Source organism: Platichthys flesus, chromosome 19 (genome assembly GCF_949316205.1).
Source record: "Platichthys flesus chromosome 19, fPlaFle2.1, whole genome shotgun sequence".
NCBI classification, from domain to species: domain Eukaryota; kingdom Metazoa; phylum Chordata; class Actinopteri; order Pleuronectiformes; family Pleuronectidae; genus Platichthys; species Platichthys flesus.
In genome coordinates this window covers 17,527,980-17,548,903 of record NC_084963.1, presented here as the reverse complement: position 1 = coordinate 17,548,903, position 20,924 = coordinate 17,527,980, and the positions used below count along the sequence as shown (strand labels likewise).

At 41.3% G+C, this 20,924-nt stretch overlaps 1 protein-coding gene across 1 annotated transcript in view; it reads right to left on the bottom strand.

The window, feature by feature from the left end:
- Window positions 1-20,924, bottom strand: part of zswim6 (zinc finger, SWIM-type containing 6) — a 42,636-nt gene that overhangs the window by 4,449 nt on the left and 17,263 nt on the right. The window contains exons 2-13 of the mRNA XM_062413150.1: window positions 14,721-15,077; window positions 12,919-13,067; window positions 12,655-12,805; window positions 10,994-11,173; window positions 9,741-9,917; window positions 9,504-9,650; window positions 8,337-8,477; window positions 6,301-6,561; window positions 5,185-5,320; window positions 4,004-4,161; window positions 1,885-2,048; window positions 1,725-1,806 (exon numbers count right to left, since the gene is read on the bottom strand). Of these exons, the coding sequence (XP_062269134.1) occupies window positions 1,725-1,806; window positions 1,885-2,048; window positions 4,004-4,161; window positions 5,185-5,320; window positions 6,301-6,561; window positions 8,337-8,477; window positions 9,504-9,650; window positions 9,741-9,917; window positions 10,994-11,173; window positions 12,655-12,805; window positions 12,919-13,067; window positions 14,721-15,077 (2,103 nt within the window). The remainder of the gene's footprint in view (window positions 1-1,724; window positions 1,807-1,884; window positions 2,049-4,003; window positions 4,162-5,184; window positions 5,321-6,300; window positions 6,562-8,336; window positions 8,478-9,503; window positions 9,651-9,740; window positions 9,918-10,993; window positions 11,174-12,654; window positions 12,806-12,918; window positions 13,068-14,720; window positions 15,078-20,924) is intronic.

Here is a 20,924-nt window from a genome sequence, read left to right as displayed (position 1 = left end):
CTGACCAGCCTTGTCCTTTAAATCCTGCAGTCACAAGAATATAAAATGCATCAGTAATGTAAACTTTTCACTACTTGAAGTTATAATGCTCTTTTTAGTCCTTGAAGACATTTAATCCAACTTCAACCATGCATGAATAAGTCATGACTAGAAATGGATTTCATTAACCGATATAATATCTAAACAGCATATATTTTTTAAATTATTATCTCTGGAATGTTTCTGTTCAGAATAAATCCTATTTCACTCAAGGGTTTGTACTCAGAAATCATTCAATTGTTCCGGAATTCTGACAAACTGCGTCACAGACACTACAATGGCTTTTAACCGTCTAATCCAATATTCTAATTCCAATGCAGTGACATTATATGGCCTGGCCCCTCTCTACATCACCAACTGGCATGTTCTCAATGCATCCATTCAAACTGTGCTCACAGAAACAGGGACTCCTTGTCACTCCCCCACATTCACAAGAAATCATCTGGGAGGAGGGTGTTCCCCTCTGGACCCCACTTCCTGTCCACTTCAGGGAAATCAGCAACTGGGTTTCAGTATTCAAGTCCAAACATAAGGCCCACTTAATCAGCCCAAAGCCCACAATCTTCCATAATTACTACTCTGCCAGTCATTCCTTCCCTCCTGCTGAGAGGCCTCCAAAATCCACTTCTAAAAAGGTCTTGTGAAGAGCGACCTGGTGTATCTCAAAAATCTCTCACATCTCCACATCGGCCCGTCTAAATTATTTGTAACTGACATTTGCCAACGTTTGCTGATCCCCTCCCCAAACAGGAGCTGAGCACAGTAGGCCTGTCAAGCTCTAGATTTCCTTGCATGTATGTATACAAGGCTGTTGTAAGAAAAATATTCAGTAACTCAAGAAGCTGGGAGGTAGTAATTAACCAAAAACATATAATAGTGTAAGAAACGTTTCTTTCTTTCTGCAGAAACTGTGTATTTGTCCACTCTAATTTAATCTGCAACCATCAGCAACCCGATCTAACTAGCTTACTTTAAATGGGTTTCTGTTCATTTATTGCTATTTTCCTGAGGGGAGCATGACAAAAATAATCATAAAATAAGACTATTCATTGCAGCAAAAAATGTGTTAATCTAAAAGAACCAACTACAACACATTTTACTTTTATGTTTTCTGAAAATGTAAACGCTTTGCACCAGCCAAACTCGTTACCCAAGATAGCAGTAGATTTGCCAAATTCATCAGTTAAAGCCGTCAACAAGATCATAAAAAAAAAATGATAAAAAAAGGGAGATAGTCAGCTATAAGGAAAAGCTGTTATTTTTTTAAGAAATAAGGAACAGTTCCTTTAACAGAAACTTTAAGAGGAAAATCTACACCCAAGGTCAGACCTAGGATTTTGCTGAATAACTACCCATAAAGAGGCAGAGTACATGTCCAACATTCATGAACCATTGCCTATTCAGTAAGGTATTTCCTTGTGTGTTGTATATTCTATAACTTTGAGTAAAAACACGCAAATTGAACAAGCAGATCCCCAAAAGCTTAGAAAATATGGACAACAACAAATAAGACGTAGTTTATGGTGTTTACTTATCTTTTAAGAGTCAAGTGACTAAACACTTAGCGCTTCAGGGGCCAATCAGATTTTAGTTGAGGCCCCACCCCTGCCTTCACCCTTATTACTGTAAACTGTGCGTGTGCCATATTGAAGTCAGACACGTTTTTGGGTGAAAGACCTACTCACCGACTTCAGTAGCACAAGTGACGAGCCACCGCACCATTTCCCTCCTCCGCCAGTTCAGGGTGGACAGGGTCATTCTCATCACCTATAAGAAACACGGGATTAGCTCAGAGTCTACGCGAGTCTCATGAAGTGCGTTTGCTTGTGTGTCTGTGTTGTTTACCTGAAGGCCCAGCTCCAGAGAGACTTTGAGCAGCGTGAGGTCCGGCAGGCTGTCCATGAGGGTGGCGATTTTGAAGGCATCCTGGGCCAGTTTGAAGATGTGGGATGAGGAGTGGATATTCTTCTGGATGGACTCTAACACTGTTTGTAGCTTACGAGCATCACCTGTGAACACAACAAACAGCCAATGATATCAGATGTAATGTTGAGTTGGTGTTTTAACAGTCTTTGATCACAGAGGTAAATTCATTTGTATAGGAATATAGCTAGAGTTATGTGACATCTGTGTTTTTTATTTCTATTTGTAACAGATTATGCAATGCGAATACATGCCCTTGCAACTACGCACACAACTGCAGCTGAAACTACAAGGTCTGATTGTCTACACGGATGGTAACAACTTAAGGGACGATGACGTGAGTGCTTGTTTAACTATGTGGCAAATTGTGCTGTACACATTCAATCCAGCAAGTTAGAGATCTCTTATTCAAATCCCATTATCTCAAGTTACGTAGTAAGGTTGGGACCCTCTCATGTTATTATGACAAGTGTATAAATGTTTTGGTTGATTATGAAATTGTGGCAGGACAAATAAGAATATGGCCCATGTCACAGTCTAGATAACTAATGGGAAACACTGGTTTGATATGGAAAGATAGGGTATTAGCCTTGGAGGGGGTCTGCGCTCTCAGGAGGCCCTTCTAGTCTTCTTATGTTGCAAAACTAGACTCATTTTATAATGATCCATTTCATGTTCAAATATGTTTCATACTAATGACGTGACTTACAAAATGTTACAACCTCAAAATATTTTGTTAAATGACAAGTTGGTATGTTAGAGCAAGAAACGGTCGAGCAAGAAAAATATTCAGTCAGTGCCTGAAGAGAAGAACTTGTGCCTGGAATTAAATAGTGGCTGTAAATAAGCATCCATTTATACAGTCACATACATACCCCCATACCATCATAACCACAGTCGTGCCTATGGGATATTTTTAGAGTTGGTGATTTTACATATATTTTGTCGAGATTTAAAATTGACACAGTGTGTAACATGGAACAACCCAGGGAGTGTTGGCGGGTTAGGGAGGGGAGGTGGTTCACGCTGTAGGTGGTCAGACACATAAATAACCTACATGGCTTCGGGGTAGGGTCGAGGCTAACACTGCACAAAGCGACACAGAGTGTTACAGAAACGTTTCCTGTTTAAAAGTTCAGTGTGTTGAAGTTAGTGAGAAGTTTCATGTTGCAGCCGAATCCCCCTCACCTCACCCTCGCCTTCCAAACATGAAAGAGAACCTGTGGCAGACTTCTGTTGTTATAGAAACTCAAAAAGGTGTTAAGAGAGGACCGGCTACCGGTGTAAATATAAAGTATTTAAATATAAAGGGCCATTCTAGGGTTAAGAAAACAATATTTTTTACAATTTAGATGATTACGCACTAGTGACAACATCCCCAACGGTTATAGTGACATGTCACTTTATCTTGTTATTGTTCCCATAATTACACAAATAACGTATCTCTTTAAAGGTTCTGTGTGTAATAATTAGGTGAAAGGGATCTACTGGCAGAAATCGAATATAAAATAATCCTTAAGTTTCTTTTTAAAGGTGAATTATAGGGTTTAGAACACAATCAGTTGTCAGTTCATTCGTTTTCCTCACGGTCTAATGAATCAGTCCTGGAATAAAAACTCCTCTATGAAGCTTATAATGTTGACTCTGTGCTGAAACTGCTTTAGAAAGGAGTTGATTCAAGTATTTGATAAGTTTGGATGGAGTCAGTACTGGTGGTGCTTCTATTATTCTGATAATATTTACTGTAAAGCAATATGGGTATGCTAAACAATAGAATCACCTCTATATAATGCATATTCTTCAACAGCACCACAGACTACAGCTCTAAAATGAGCACACAGTTGACAAGACCTCTCTAAAGCAGAACAAATTTAACTAAAGTTGTAACCAGGGAGTGCCAAATAAAATGAGAACTGATTGAGTGTCATTATGGCACAACACATTTTGAATAAATCATTGTTTGTGAATAGAGTCAATAAAACACAGTTTCTCCTTAAAGCCAGAGATGTTTTCCCTAAACAAATGGACATATCATTTGTACCTTTAGCAGCAGTGAGCATGGTAGAGGCCAGTTCACACTGTTGGGTCTCTATGTGGCTGAGCGTGAACCAGCGAGGGTAGCGGTTGGGCACCACCGACACTATATGGTGAGGCCGGGACATGTCGCCAGAGGGGGCCGTGGACTCCAGGACTGGCAATCTGCGCACAGAGGAAAACTCAATTAGACACAGACAGAGAAGCGTAATCACACAGGAACTGATCTGTTCACTAAGATGAACATTTCATGGAGGTAAAGAAGTTATTAGAGAGCAATGCTTCTGTTACAGAAACAATCGATAGCTTTCCTTTGTCTGTCGGCACAAATAAACTCAGGTGGATCTTTGCCTCAGGCCACAATAAGGATGGGTTTAAAAATAACAGCTTGGTTCCTTTTTCCTCCACACTCTGTTATATCCAGTTACTGCTGCTGTGATACCACAAGATTAATATTTCTCATCTATGCTTCAAGTCTGGAGTTTCAAAAATAAACATTATTGTAAAAATCCAAGGGGCGTAATTTGGGCAAGAGGAAATAACGTTTCCAGTGGCGGTCAGGGAGGAAACCAACAGCATGTATTTATTATTCACACATTTTATAAAACTGGTTTTCAGCCGTGTTGAATTATTTAGTGAATATTTCAGCAAAAGGAGGTTTTGTCATTAAACAGTGCCCCAGATAGCTCCTAAATCTGCCTCCATTCCTCCATGTCTGTAGCATCATACGCTTTTTTCAGCGCCTGGAAACAAGACCAATCAGCCAGCTCATATTTATTCACTCTCGCAGATGAGTCTGCCACCTCCCCCTCCTTCAGATAGTTTTCCATCCATTTATCTAAGAAAGGGGAACGTTTGAGAGCGGAGCACCAAGGAAGCATTTATATTTATAAAACCAAAATGGCTGCCGCTGATGTCGAAACTCCAACAATACTTCCAGTGTTTGTTAATTTGGTGGAAGTTGAATTTACTTTTTCTCCACTACATCCATGTTTCGTTGCTCAACTGATTGTAGGTCTAATTGTAGCCAGAAGCATTTTTGGCCTGCGGCTGTTGATATCGCCCCTGGTAAACTCACTCTTTCACACATTAAACAGAAGAGACCAAAAGGAGACAGAGAAGGACGGTACCTCCCGTTCTCACTTTTTCTTTATTTCTCTGTTTTGACCCTCTGTCCAGTTGACTCACCTCATGGCCCTCAGTGCAATTTTGTACGCCAGTTCGGCTTCATGAGGTAGCAGCGAGGTGAAGAGATACTTGGCAAAGGTGTGCATGGGCACGCTCTCTCTGTAGAGTAGTTCTCCCAGACCAGTGTAAGGACCAGCTGGAAGAAAAAACGCACAGAGACACAAGACAAAGATCAGTTCAGTCCGCAGAGTTGGCCGAAGGAGAGATGAATGTGCAATCACAGATCTCAGCATGCAGCACAGTGAAGAGCAGCACGGCAGCTCATAAATGACTGGACTGTGACCTTGTGCGTGAGATGTTTCCCTGCCTGATATGTCCACAAGTTTGATACCACAGATTAATCACTCACAGACCCTGATTTGAACGGAACAACTCAGCTGTTAATCACCATCATGCCGTAAGTCAACCACTAGAAACGTACAGAGACTTTTGTTTCAGCCTCTCAGCAATGACTTCACTTAGAGCAGCGTCACATTGTAGCCGCAAACAATGATAACAATAAATAGGTCTAGATAGAAATTACAAGAATAACAAAAGAGTTTAAAGGTTTATGGCATCTAGGAAAAGGCATTAAGATTGATTCTAACCTTAATTTCTATATACAGTTTGTTTTTCTCTGTAGCTGGATATAATTTTAATAAAAGCCAAAGTGTAATGATATCATAAACGATAAGGTTTTCATTATTTTGCATTTTATTTTTTTATTTTTTTTACTTTAAAAAGGCCAAAACCAACAACGTGTTTGTTGGTCTGTCCCTCGATACGTCCTGACTTCTCTTCCTTGTCTGTAGCACCAAAATTATTATCATTTCAAAATATGACAATTTGAAATGCAACTAAAGATGGCACCTTAGATAGTGGAAAATTATAACAGACAGTTTCCCCATGTCATAGAGGAAATAGTTATTTTAGAGAATAGATAGCAGATAAATCAATGATGGAAATAATTATAGGGGAAATGAAGAGGGGGCAATTTTCCTCATTTGAAGGTGGGTCACATGTGACGTCTTCAATGTTGAAAAATGTAGATTTTCAGTTTACCGTCCTAAGATGTAAATCGCCACAATAGAAAATCTAGAATCAACAGTTGCTTCACAAAGTTTGAGCTCTCCTCACCCTCTAGCAGGAAAACGGCTTGCTTCTGAAAGATTTTCACCAACGAGTCGTTCAAATTGACTTCCTGGAGCTTGGCCAATAGCTGCTCTTCGTTGCGACACACTTTCTCCTGGGCGTAGAGGCCGTCCGGCATCATCCTCTGCTGCCCCAACCCGATCAGCGCCGTCTCCACAGCCAGCGACACAAACGACTCTCCGTCTTCCAGGAAACGCTGCGCTGGGAAAGCGAAATGCTCAGTCATCCTCCCTGGACCAAATGAGCCTGCGGGTGAAGCAGAGGAGGGAGAGGCAGGTTGAGAGATAGGGATGGTCTTCATTTTAGCTCTGGTTCCAAGTTGCTAAAATACCAGGATTCATTCAGCTTCAAGGAAAACTACTCTTTCACTCTTTCAAACTTTTTGGGACGACACAGAAACTGGCAAAGACAAACTGACTGATGACAAGGGATGGAGTACAATGGCATTTTATCAAATCTATATCCTTGTATCTACTGAAATAGTTTGTTGGGGGGGAACAAAGACATCTGTTATTGGCTCAAAACAATTTACTGATTTTAGTTCCCTCAGTGCAGGAAATAGAGATAACTGTTCTTATCATAACCAATCATGTTACTAACAAGTAGTTAGCTGGTCCACCATTGAAAAGTTATTTCTTTATGTACATCTAAACGTTGGCTCTTTTTATAACTTGAGATGGACGAGTGCTCAGCCTTTAGTTACGTTTCATTTTTTCTTACATCTTGTCGATTCCCTCCAAACAAGCTACTTAAAAAGATTCAATAAAGGGCTCAGAGATTGGAGCCTCCATCCTCAAGTGTGAGAGATGACTTAGGGAGGAGAATGTTCCCTTTGGGCTGTGGACCTAGCAGAGTGCTGATAGATCTATTGATCTATTTGTTCATTCTGCTGTTCCTTTTTTCACAGTGTGTATTCTCCTGGGGATGGTTACCGTGTGTTTTAATGGCTTAATGATGTCTTGGCAGACCTCACAGTTCATCCCAGGAGGGTAAACAGTCCCTAATGAATACGTATACACACACACAGTCACACACACACTCTCTATCAGATATAAACAGCAGAGTCCTAATTGAAAAGTTTAGAGCTAACTTGGCCGTGTGAGGACTGTGCTATGTGATTGGTCTAGCTGAGCTCCCTGCATAATTAATACTTTTTAACTGGAGTGCTTCTTCCTGCTGCATTCCTTATTCATGAGCTGTTATTGGAGGATGACTGCCGGCCAATCAGCACTTCTTTGTCATCACTGCTGATTGCAGCCCGAGGGGCTGCAGGTCCGTCAAGGAGACACAATCACTGCAGTGTAAATGTATCTGCAATGGTAAACCGTAGCAGTATAGTATACACCATACTAAATCTATTTTGGATTGTGACTCGGTTCTTGTCACATTACAGATCTCTAAGAGTTGTTATCCGTTCATCCTCTGAACTTCTCATGGTTTTATATTTCAATAGTTGTTGAGACTCAAGCAGGTAAAATGATCCATGTCCAAATTATCTCACAGTTGTCTGACAATCATCATTTGACCCCTCAGTTAGGAACCGCTGGACTTGACGATTTAATTCTACATGACAAGTTAAGCTAAACCTTCAACAGCTATAACTTTACAAATTACGCATCTTATCGATTATTTAATAATGTATCAGTCACATTAGAAATTTTTCTGTCAATGCTTTACTTGAATACATTATGTACCAGCTGACATACTTTTACTTTACTTTACTTCACACAGGGATTCATGTTCTGTACGGCCTTTGACTGAATCCCATCCTACCCTCCATTTCTATTAATTTTAACATTTTCATTTTCTTCAAAAAAAAGGCTTCTATTCTTTTACGTATTTGTTGATGGTTTCTCTGCATTATGTAAAGCACTTTGAATTGCCTCTACGTATGAAATATGCTTTATAAATGTAATTCCTTGCCATATATGAATAAAGGATGTTAGTACTTTTTCCTTCATTTTCTTGTGTGTATGTGTGTGTGTATATAGGTGTGTAGGTGTGAGTGTGTGTATGTGTACCTGAGAAGTCGAACAGGACTCTCTCTTCGCTGCCCTGCCTCGTCTCCATCAGTGTGCTGAACAGTGTGCCGATGGGGTCCAGAGGGTGGCCCACCCAGCCCTCCAGGTTGGTAACTGATGTCATGCCTTTATGAAGCAGCTCTGCAGCGAAACACAAACACACAGAGCATGAGTAAGGAGACAAAGCCAAAGAAAAGACTTTCATTCAAAGCCAGAACCTCGGCTCATTAAGGCGCTTTACTTGTTATTTTATTGTTTTCACATTCATGAGTAGAAGGGAAATGTTCCTCAGCTCGTCTTCCAAAGACAAGGAAGCTGCAGAAATATCTTCTGATATCATCACTAATCTTGAGGCCAACCCATGGTCCAATATGCAACTTGCACTAAAGAGATGTAGAAACTTGAAACCGGCAGTTCTCATACTGCAACACTGAGAAGAGACTCGTCATCTTGTGTCCAGCTGTTACACGTCTGAGGTGAAAGCTAGTTTGCATTATTCATAGATTCTGGACAAGGAATGGATTTGTAATGAGGTCCCTGATATTTTTCAGACATATATTTGTATGTGTCGTCAAATGTGTCTGGGGAATTTTTAAAGCTAAAGATACAGAAAATAATACACAAACGATCAATTACAGTTTTATGAATCAGAATATTTAAGAATACAGCATATTTGTGTCTTGTAAAGAAACTGTGGGTGAAATGAACCAGTTTGTGGATTCTCTTAATGTATTTGATTACTGTTAATAGTCCTGTAGCTTTAAGCATATTAAAAGACATTTCAAGCTAAAACTTTACTTTTTATTGCAGGCAAAAGTGTCTCTGATAGTTTGATTGTATTATGATTGTCAGAAGCTTTCTCACATCTCTAAAAGGACATGTTAAATATGAAATCATGAATATGGGTAAGTTAATTGTGTAATAATAAGCATTTGTGTAAAGTGTGGTTGCTGGTATCATCAGAGATCAGAGTCTCACTGATGAGTTCTGCAGTTAGTTCTATGTATTTTTGTGGGAAATGGAAATTAGAGCTTAACAACATGTACAGCAGTAAACATGCAGTCCGATAAAAGCTTGAATGGGGAAAATAAAACGAAGGAAACAAAGGATGGATTCCTCTCTCTTTTCATTCAAGGTTAAACAAAGCTTGTGGGTGAATAAACTGACCTTTTTTATGAGTGCGGAAGAACTCCAGCTGTTTCTGCTGTTGCCTCCTCAGTGTGTTGACTATGGCGATGGCCAGTCGGAGTGCTTCCTTGGGGTAACCATGTGACCTCAGGGCGTCGACTCGGGCGCAGGCAGTGGGTACGTGCTCTGCGGGGATGGAAGGAGAAGAAAAGATGTTTCGAGGCATTTTCGGTTTTTATTGATTCAACTTGTCTGACCTCGAACCCGCTCTCTCACCGTGCCACAGGGGCCACCCTCGGGCGTCGAAGAGAGAGCTGTCAATGTTGTCATGGTAACAGTAGTTGGTGTAGTGGTCCTCCGTGATGATGTGCTGCAGGTGGGGGTCCTGCCAGTGCAGGTCGCAGGCCTCAATCGCCCGCGTGAACACGGTCCGGTGAGGCCGAGTCAGTGAGTCTGAGGGTCAGTCAAGCAACAAGGTCAGTTTTTAATCCCATGTGGTGGCACTGAGATGTTCAGGCTGTGTGTTGGGGGGTGTTGGGTAGGTGGCACACAGTACAAAAGCAGTTTAGCTGCTTATTTTCCTGGAGTAGCAACACCATCAGGCTGCAGTGTCTATGACAAACAGCTCATAGAGGCAATTAGGGTACTTGAAGAACCATTTACGGTCGTTTCCTGCAATTAGTATCTATAATCCTGCTCCTCCTCTGAGTCATAAATCAATCAAGTCGGACATGTTTCACATATTTTTAGAGTCGGTGTAACTCACACCTTCTGATGACATCATTATCTTCCGTGTCAGTCGTGAATTAACATCCAATAACCATCGTTAGTAATCATAGACCTTCTCTGAGAATTTTTCTTTACTACCACAGTCATCCAGTGATGGTTGTTTACATCCACTCCTACACTGCAAATGGGCGTCATTGGGCAAAATAAATGGTGCTAATTTGATCAAAATGCAAAAAATAACTCCCATATTTATCATTATCCATTCAAAACATAAGCTTTAACAAATAAGAGGGTGATAATGACCAAAATACAAGGCAAACATCTTGACACGAGTAAGGCTCAGCATGATACTGACTTGAAAAGTGCTGCTGTAGCAGAATTGAAAATGTTAATAACATCACAAAAGCAGGGCGGTTACAGACAGAAGGGCAGCAGTAGTAACACCATCTGCCTCCGAACATCTTCATGATTAACTAATAAAAAAAAGTGTCTGGATTTTTTCAGTGCAATCACACGCAGGAATTCAGGCCAGAAAAACTGTATTATTAGGGTCATTCTATTAGCTCGGTACAAAGGTAATACAACTCCTAGGCACAAGATTGATAGAACGAGACTTGATTAAAAGAGAGGGGGGAGGGGGAAGAGAGAAGACTCAACAGTGTTAATACAACGGCTGAACAGAAGAGGAGGCACAGACTGAAATGTACGGATGAGAAAAGAAGAGATGTGGGAGAGGATTTCGGGGAAAACAATAAATGAAAGAAAAGAGAAATCTCTGCCTCAGCCAGGTGCCATCTCACCTGGGTTGCCGAGAAGGCCCTGGGGCAGAGCGTTGGTCAGATTGGTCAGCTCGCTGCCATGGTTACCATCCTCCAAGGGACAGACGTCCACACTGTTCCACCTGCGAAGCTGTCGAAGCCAGAATCCCTTCTGCTCGGGTTTACAGTGGGGGTTCAACACAATGCACATCCACAGAGCCCCTGCACGGAAACACACACACACACTCTGCTGTTATCCTGCCTCAGAACATGGTTCCATATGTGAGACTCTTTGGCCGTATTTGTTCTGTGCAAACCATTATACCATTCTCATATCACACTACAATTTCTGTTAGTACAATATACAGGACATTTCTCCCAACTTTTGGTTCATCATTTCTTACGTGTAATACTAGCAAATAACTAAAAAAAGGAGCAAATACATTTGATAGAAACCGAAATAAACCATTTGTCATAATTCTCTAAACCACTCCAGAGCAGTGAGATGACATCGACTGATCAGATGCTTCTGAAAACTTTTCACAAACATCTGTATTTTCATAAAATCTCAACTCAACTTTCTGTTCACCAGATGTGGAGTTGAATAACGCAGCGCTGATCTACAGCTAATGATCGTTTTTAAAATCTTGATAAATCTGCTGGTATTTTCTCCATTAGTCGATCTAATTGTTGCTGCGACTACCTGCACTGCCGGCTGAGAACACTAGGACTCTGGGTACAGACGGGCGGATAAAGGTACAATGTTGAGGGATAAATAAAGGATGACAGATGACAAAATGAAACGGGAGAAGAAAAGAAAAAAAGAGGTGAAGTGAATGAGAGGGGGGGTTAGGGAAGATACGGAGGAGAGGTGGGGAGGAAGCGAATGGGGGAAGGAGAATGAGAAACGGGGGGAGGGGACAGGAGAAGAGAGGCTATATCCTCTGTCTCTTTGTTAAGGCTGCACCAAGGACAACGACGAGGAGGGAATAACAGAAGAGACTCGAGAGTGACGAAATGCAAAGCAACTAATGGGGGGGGTGGGGGGGGGGGGGATTTACTGGGAAAATAAAAATGAAAAACACAGAGAGGCTTGGTCGGGGGATGGAATTTCAAGATTCATTGAGCATTGTTATATTATGAATATAGATGTGAATGGCAGCCTGCAGACGAGCGTACACTCCGGTTACTAGTACATTTTCATATAAAAATCATTTACATCTACAATACACCAATAAAGATTTATACAGGGGTTTTTTGGCTTGTAACTTTAAATGTTTGGAATATTTTGTCGTGGCAGTGTTTAGCAGCCAGAGATCGAATCGTTCCTATTCTACAAGTGATATGGCCATACCTGATTCCAGTACAAAGCAGCCACGCACAGAATGTTAACAGGTTGTCAAACAGCATTTTCTACAGAAAAGAACCTTGATCTTGAACCTCACCCTGATTATGTTTGTGATATTTTTTTTGCCAAGTGCAAAGATATTTCTATAGCTCTTTTCATCCTACATTGCAATTGTTTGAAGAAATATTGATTGTTCTCTAATTTAATCATATTTGAGGGGAAATTTTTATATTTCTGGTTTCTTTTAAAAAGGGAGGGAAATATCAGTATATACTTTTTATACTATTGGGTATTTCTATAGTGTGTGTGTGTGTGTGTGTGTGTGTGTGTGTGCTTGCTTGCTTTCACACCATACCTAGTTCATCCCACAGCTGCCTGTACTTGTCAGTCATGGTGGTCCCCTGTTGCCTCCACAGCACCAGTCTGGGGTCGCCCATGAACTGCTCTGTGATCAGCGTTAACATGCGGGCGCCATTGGAGTCCCTCATCTTCAGCATCTCTCTCACCTACACAGACAGGGGGGGGGAGACATTGTGGGTAAAGGTCGCCTGCCACAGAGGTGTATGTGATGCTTGCTGGGCTGAGGACCGAGCCAGTTATCCGCTCTGGGAATCGTTACCTTGCTGAACAGTAAGTTGAGCTGCTTTCCCGAGCCATGGTACCCGCCCTGGGAGAGAAAGAGCTTCACCTGCTCCTGAACCTGCTCCTCGTCCAGATGCCAGCAGTTCTCATCGTCCACACTGGCCCCTGCCGTCGGATCTGGTGCTCCTGCAGCAAGTGACGGAAATCGGTCGGCAAATTATTGCGGCGGCAAAACAACATCACAATCAAATGACCCTGATTTTCATCGATTAGTTTCCTACATTCAGTGATGGGAGAAGGGCTCAGAAAAGGAGGCAATGTTGATTATCATCAAAACCACAGAGTTAAGAATAGGGTGACAGTTTACTTCGTTAGTATTAAGTGAGCAGGTTTGCTTTTAGTCTAATGAGTTACACCTAATTATGAATATGATGCACATATACATTTTTATGTAAAATTGCTTATGTGTTAATACTGATTCATACTTAAATCGATTAGAAAGTAAAAGTCACATATTTATTATTTTACTTTATTGACTAGAAGATATCCCTCATGTCAATGTTTCTGTGGCGATCAACGAGTTTAACCAATAATTATCATTCAGCAGCCGGAGAGCAAACCTTTCCTTTTCTACAAGTGAAATGGCCGATACCTGAGTTCAGTACAAAGCAGCCATGCACAGAATGTTAACAGGTTGTCAAACAGCATTTTCTACAGAAAAGAACCTGGATCTTGAACCTCACCCTGATTATATTTGTGATCTTTTTTTGTAATAACACAGAATATATGTTGTGTAATAGCACAGAATATAATCATAAATGATATTCTGTGTTATTAATAGTCTCCAAAGTTACTAAGCTTATGTGGTAAATGCAGTGGAGGAGAAATATAAAGAAGCAGATGTAGATACTCAAGTACAAGTAACTAGAAAAGTGTCTGTTGTTGGGAAAGTCTGGACATGATTACGTCTGCATCAGTATGTGATGTAGTTCAGTGTTTGCATTAATGCTTTGATGCAGTGCTGGTTAAGCTTTAAACCCTCAACACTATGAACTCTGCAGCAATGACTGGCTTCCATTAGTGAAGAATACATATACATATACATAGTACTGTACATTTCATAAATCTAATATGTGTCACTGTGGAGGATTAAATCCATGAGATAAAACAGCTTCTGATATTTTCCAGTCAACATGAAAGCAGTGAATTGAAAACCGCCAAACTGCAACCTAAGGCGGGATACACAGAAACCAGGAGGCTGCAAAGCTAAACATCTTCAGACAGACTTTACAGTTGCATCTGTGTAATTAAGCAGCTGCATATTTTCAGATTAAATCATTTACGTTGCTGACAGAAAGATGTGCACATGTAAATAAACATGAAAGAGGAATATTTCAGGGACTGTAAAACTAAGTGCCTCATAAAAAACATGAGGTGCTACATGGTCCTCACTTTTTCAATGTGCTGTTTCAGGGTTAACTTGCTTTTAAGGTAAGGGTTAGATTAAGGTTAGACATTCAGTTGTGACGGTTAAGGTAAGGATGGGGGGCTAGGGAATGCATTGCGTGAATGAGTGTCCTAACAAATAGAGACACGTTTGTGTGCGTGTACGTTTGTGTGTCCTAACCAGCTTGTTTTCCCTGAGTTCTCTCTCAGGACAGCAGCCTGCAGCTGGACTACCACTGGTGTGCGACGGAGGAAATCTAACACAGGTACCTGCATTTGCTGCTGAGAGTTGTTGTGCTTGTGGTGCTCTTGCATATTAAAGCGCTAGCGAAGCCTATTATTTCTCTAAAATCACCCAAAAAAAACAGCCATTAGTACAAAACCTCCACTCACCGTGAACCTGGTTGATCTCTGAGTTCTGCGACAGTATTTCATCTGCCAACTTCTGTGCCGTCGGCAGCACCTCCGTATGATGCACTGTGATCAGGTACTGAACAAACTTCTGCAGCTGATCTCTGTTCATTTGGAAAAGCGTCTCTGAGATGGGCAGGCGCAGTTTGACCTGCTCTGGCTTTCGTACTCGATACAGCGAGAGGGCCACGACGTGGGCGCAGTAGAAGATGTCCTTGTTGCCACAGCTGCATGTTACTGCTGTGATTTTGCAACGGTCGAAGCTGACGCTCACGTTGCAGACCAGCTCGGGCTCTGAGGTCGTGGCAGGCTCCCTTACTGTGCCGCTGAGGTGAAACCCTGCACAGAAACAGAGAAAAGAATCAGTGTTAATCTTACAACTTGTCCTTGAAGCAATACTTTAGTTTGGTCTGCATCAGATTCAATCTTCTCGGAACTTTGAGAAATTGGACATGGTTTGAAAACTCCGACCCTTCAGTTTCTTTCTGTGCAAAGTATTTAAGGATTTCCATGTATCACAGCAACAGCTGTCAACACAGACTTGGTTCAGACTTGTGGCCTTATGTTCCCTTGTTTATGCCAAAATAATAAACACAAAAAAGTATCCTAAAATTTGTACCATGTTTGTGCCTCTAGAACTTGGGTGCAGTATCTCTTTCATTCACTCTGACTATGTGCTTGAAAAATTCAAAGAATTGCCTTTCAGCGCAGACCAGGGTAATGACTGTAATCAAAAGGGCTGAAGAGCGGTTAACTGTTTATTGAAGGTGTCGAGAAACTGGTTATTTCTCTTCAGTCAGTGACTACCTACATGCAGTTACAGTATTCAAATTAAAAAGTAACACATAATGAAATCTACATTGGTCCCTTTATCTGACAAAAGCAACTGTCGTCTTTGTCTTCGTCTTTTGTGCAAATTTCTACTCTCAATGAAATAAGAACCCAGATGATCAGTACCAGTGTGGTTCAACCTGACATTCATCCAGTCAGGAGAGAGCTGGCAGGGAGAAAACTGTTAAAGCGAGACAGAAGCCAGGAGAGGGCAGGGACCCAAATATTCTCATTTCCTGTTCATTTCCCTTCCACAACACCTCCGGTGCTTACCTTACCCCGAACACCTCCTCCCGCTCCCAGGACTGACGGGATCATTTCACTGCATTATACAGAGAACATACTGCCCTCTCACAAGTTAAAAACCTGTAGGTCCGTGTGTGTGTGTGTGTCTGAGAAACAGATGTGAATGTGGGTGTGTCTTGAACTTGCATTTTTTGAAGCGTCTGTGTTTGGGGTTTCTGACATGAAAATAAACCCAGGGGCAAGTGTACCCTCATTTTCTGTTTTAACTAATAACCCATCACAAATAAATGGAGTTCAAAACAGTGGTGGAAGACGGACTCTGATGAGAAAAATGTACTGACAGTATTCAAAACTATTAAGTGCTACTATATATTCTACTATAAAACATGAATTTGTTAAGTATCCGCAGCTGAAAGGGATGTTGTGGAACATGAGTTTGCAGTAGAAGGAAGTAGAAATACTAGGAATGTATAAATACATCAGATTGGTATTTAGTGTAGCACTTGAGTAAATATCCTGCAAAAGTACTATCAGTGATAGTTTATCATCGGTTTACGTACATTTAACAGGGCAAGTGTTTGTGCCGTTTTATTTTCCAGGACTCGGTTCCTACAAATCCAAGTTACTGATTCAAAGAATCAGTAATCACCCCCTAGAAGGTTTAACAAAAGCAGGTTGACATACAGTCCCCAACTCAGTTTGTCTCACAAGTCAACACACCGTGAGAACGTTTGTCCTTTCAGTTATGACTTCCAGGAGCAGGATGTACAGTTTGATTTGCCTCATGTTTTTCTGATTTCGGCAGGATCTTGATTATGTTGCTGATGCGTTATACAGGAGGGGCCGTTCTGTTCCATCTGTCCTCATTGAACCAAATAAGAGAAACGCCTGTCAGTATATTGCAAGTGAACAGTAACAGTACCTGCAGCCTCAAACTCAACTCCTCTTGAACACAAACCCATTATTATATTATAAACTGACCACTGGCTGTACAGTTTATCGTGTGAGGAAAGTCTGACGATGTAGAAAAACCAACATGTGCACCAAACACAAGCAGCAACTTCATCGCGGAACATTATCTGGGAGATTTGATTTCCACATTGCGCAGATGTTCTCACACATGTGACACACACCACAAAACTGATGTATATCACCCTTGGTGGGTGGAAGAAGATTGTAAACAGAGTAGGGTTTTTTCTTTTTCTGCAAATGTGGTGGGGCTCAGTGACACCCTCAAACTGAGCAAATACAAAAGAAACGGAACAACAACTCCACCAAATCTGAGAGAGGAACACGTTACAAACAGAGAAAACTTGGGTTTCAGTTCAGCAGACACGGCACAGTAACACACTGAAACACGCTCCACTCAACCACCAGTCCACATCCTGTCTTTTTAAATACACAAAAACACACACACACACACACAAAGAAATGCATGGCACTCTCTGCTTCACAGCCCTGCCCCAGTCATGCCTGGCCCACAGCTGAACTACTGACGTAACAGAAAGAGAGAGGGTGACTCCAGGAGGAGGAGGAGGCTGGAAAAATCGGTATGCCCTCAGCTGAGTGTGAGTGCGTGTGCACATGCAGGAGTGTATGCTTGGCGGCGGGCCAAAGCCCTGAGCTCAGCATTCTGTAATGCACTTCCTCTCTGTGTGTCTGCGCTTCACAGCTTGCATAATACAGCTCTCTGTGCACCGCATAGCAACCAAACTTAACTCCTTCCCTCCCAACGCAGCATCATCTCAAAGTAACAGTTTACTACTCCTGCGAGATATTTTGTGAAACTACTTTACTCCACTGAATTTAGAGAGAATACTGCACTTTTTTCATTTATTCTGAAGTTTACAAAACTGCTTACTTTTCAAATTTGGACAATCTATAGAAAATATATATCGCAAATTAATTATCAAGTTTTATTGGAGTTTGAGCTGTCCACTCAAAAGTTGCTCCACTTTAAGCAGTCTGACAAACATTTGCATCAATAATTATAATCCTAACATATACATTATTCTATTGGACCCATAGAATTAACCCTTATTCAGCCATTAACTATGCATAACGAGAACGTTAGATGTTAGTCACTCAGTATTTTTATTTTAAACATTATCACATTATAATTTAAACAATTATCAATGAATCCACTGAGGATTAGTCTATAGGTATATATTATGTGGCAACCTGCTATCGGTTACAAAAGCATTTGTATAGCTAAAATGACTGCCTGCTGAAGGACAGGGAAAATATTCAGGACTTTTTGAAGTGAGTTTAAGTCCTTCAACACCATCGTTGGCCTTTTTGGTTTTGTGGAGGAAAGAACATTAAAGTCTTTTCCAGACTTTATGAGACGTGCAGATGGCCTGATTAACCACTCTGGAAACACTGGAAAACAAGGTTTAACACTTCACTCAAGTTAAGCCAGAGGTAGGTGACATAAGCCGGCTCCATAGGATTCAGAGGGGAGGATGAGGGGATGGGGTTTTTTTGTGGCTGAAAACAAAGCCGGGACGTTAGCCTGTGAAAGAGCAGTGGCCCAGCTCCCTACAGAGATCAGCCTGAGGAGACCTTCATGCCAGAGGCTGTGTGCAACATTGCTCACTGAATTCTGTGGCTTCAGGGCGTCATTCTCTGCTATGTGGCCATAGCCTTCTTTAACAGGACTAGCACACACAAAAGGCAGACAGGCCCCATCCTCCTCCTCCACTCTACATTACACACAGGCATAGACCAGTCAGCCATTCAGTCAGCTCGGCCTCCAAAGCCGGCCACTCAGGCGGAAGTGAGAGCCTCTCAACCAAGGTGTGTGTGTGTGTGTGTGTGTGTGTGTGTGTGTGTGTGTGTGTGTGTGTGTGTGTGCTTCTGATGACAATGGGGAACCTAATCTCTCACCCGTGGAGATGCAGGGGCACCTCTGGGGCTGTAGGAAGGTGAAGTAAACAACCAATCAATAGTCACTGTGCACTGATTACCATCTGTCCTTAATGACTGGTTTCAGATGAGCCTCCCAGTGCATTTAAATACAACTTTAGGTTGGAGTATTTACTGCTACTCATTCATGTGATTCGGGCATCAAAAGAGACAAAACGGACTTGACCGAAACATATTTCTGGCCATTGATTGAATCATCTATCACAATTTGACCTGATACCAATTATGTAAAACAGGGTTTCTGTGGTGTTCGCCGATCTGTCTGAATCATGTTCAAACATGGCAGCAGATTCTGCGTTGCAAACCTACCACTGTTATCACTGTACAAACTAAGGGGGGCTACAGGGCTTAGCGACGGGTCAGATGGGTTTGAGAGGCAGCGCTCATGTGGTAATGTGTCAAGGGGGAGGGGGGATGTCCTGTGAGCTTGAGGATGCACCTCCACGCATGCACAGAATGAGGTCAACGAGGATTTGACTTAACTGGGTCAATCTGTGTCCCTTAAGCTCCTTACAGTATGACCATGCTAATCGAGGAACTCTATTTATTCTGTAAACTTATTATCAAAGAAGAATACTTGTTGTGTTTTTATCTTTCAGTGTGTTCCCTCTTGCCCATTTCTTCTTTTTAATGTCTTGCAACTGGTTTTATTTGATTTCTTTTTAAATGCAGATTTCAAAGCACTTCCAAACTGCAGCTTCTTTCATTTTACAAGCATTCGACTGCTTCTTCTTCCAACCCACTCCCCTGCTTTTGAAACCAAACTCTAGAAATAACAATCTGCAATGAAATACTACAAGGAGGAAGGAGTCCTCTCTGACCAAGTGAATAGAAATTCCTCAGCTCTGTCAGAGAAAACAAGGGGCTGCCTTTACAACGCATGAGAAATTGTGAACGGCCTCGTCACTCAGACAAGAAAACAACTTCTTCAGCACTGGCGAAGCCGCTGTTTTACAGCATCTTTTAATTGCTGCCATTCAGGCTCCAGTGCAGGCCTGTCTGGCCTGTAGTCAGCACCGGGACGAAACAGGTCCCTGCACTTCTATGAGAATGACTCAATCTGCCAGTGAGAGGAGAGAGAGGCAGAGTGAGACTGGGCTTTTAAGAGCGAGCACTCCAGTAGAAACCTCTCAGTGGTTTCAATCAGAGCAGACAGCTGCAGCAGCACATGAATCGATTACAAAAACAACTATCAAAGCACTCAGAGGTCCTGCACCCGCCGCTGCTTGCAACTTATTTAATGCGAGCACTATTAAGGCAGGTGTCATATGAGGCATTTGCGTTTTACATTGCCGAGTTAGTGTTAGCAGGAAAGTCTTATTCCATTATTAAAAATGTGTCTTGGTTAATTGATACATTGGTTGGTCTGTGAAATGCTCTAAAGAAAGTTTTTAAACATCTTGTTTTGTTGGACCAACAGTCCAAACCCCAAAGATGTCCAGTACTAAATAAGCAGGAACTGGAAATGTTTTGGTTTGTTTTTGCCCTAGAGGAAAATGTAAGGCCAATTTGATTATCAAAATGACTGCCAATTAACTTTGTATCCAAATAACAATTACTGCATGCCTATGTTAATGTGATATGCAATAATATAATTGTTTAATTAATTTAATATGGATTGTTTAATGTTGGTAGAGATGAAGTTACAAGTACTTTAAACTGAAAGAGTCTAGAAAGTGCCAGGGAAGATGTTTATAAAAAGCTTTACAATGGGACATTTAAGAAGTCAGAGGTTAGCATAAGCATGAGGATTTATTTATCAATTAGTAGAATTCATTACAAGACTGACATAGCAGAGGAATGTACAAATACTAGAATCTGACTGTCTCCTACGTTCAACCAACGTTTTTTTCGCAAGACGAAGACAACAGTTCATTTGATGCCAAACTATTACAAAGTCCCAGTGACCTGATGTGGCTGTTCTGTACTTCCTCCGTCATGAAAGGCTGATTCACTTCTTTAGAGGGTACAGATTCATCACTTAACTTCATCAGTCCTCTTAACTTTTTTGAAGTGCTGTCCATTCAATAAGTCTACATTTTGGACAGAAGGTTGATAAATACGTAAGAAGAAATTATCAAATTGGGCTGAGGGATATGCTTTTCAATAACCAACTGTTTAATACACAGTGAAAATAATTTAGGATAGAGTTTGAAGCACTTAATTATTTCGCTTTGCATA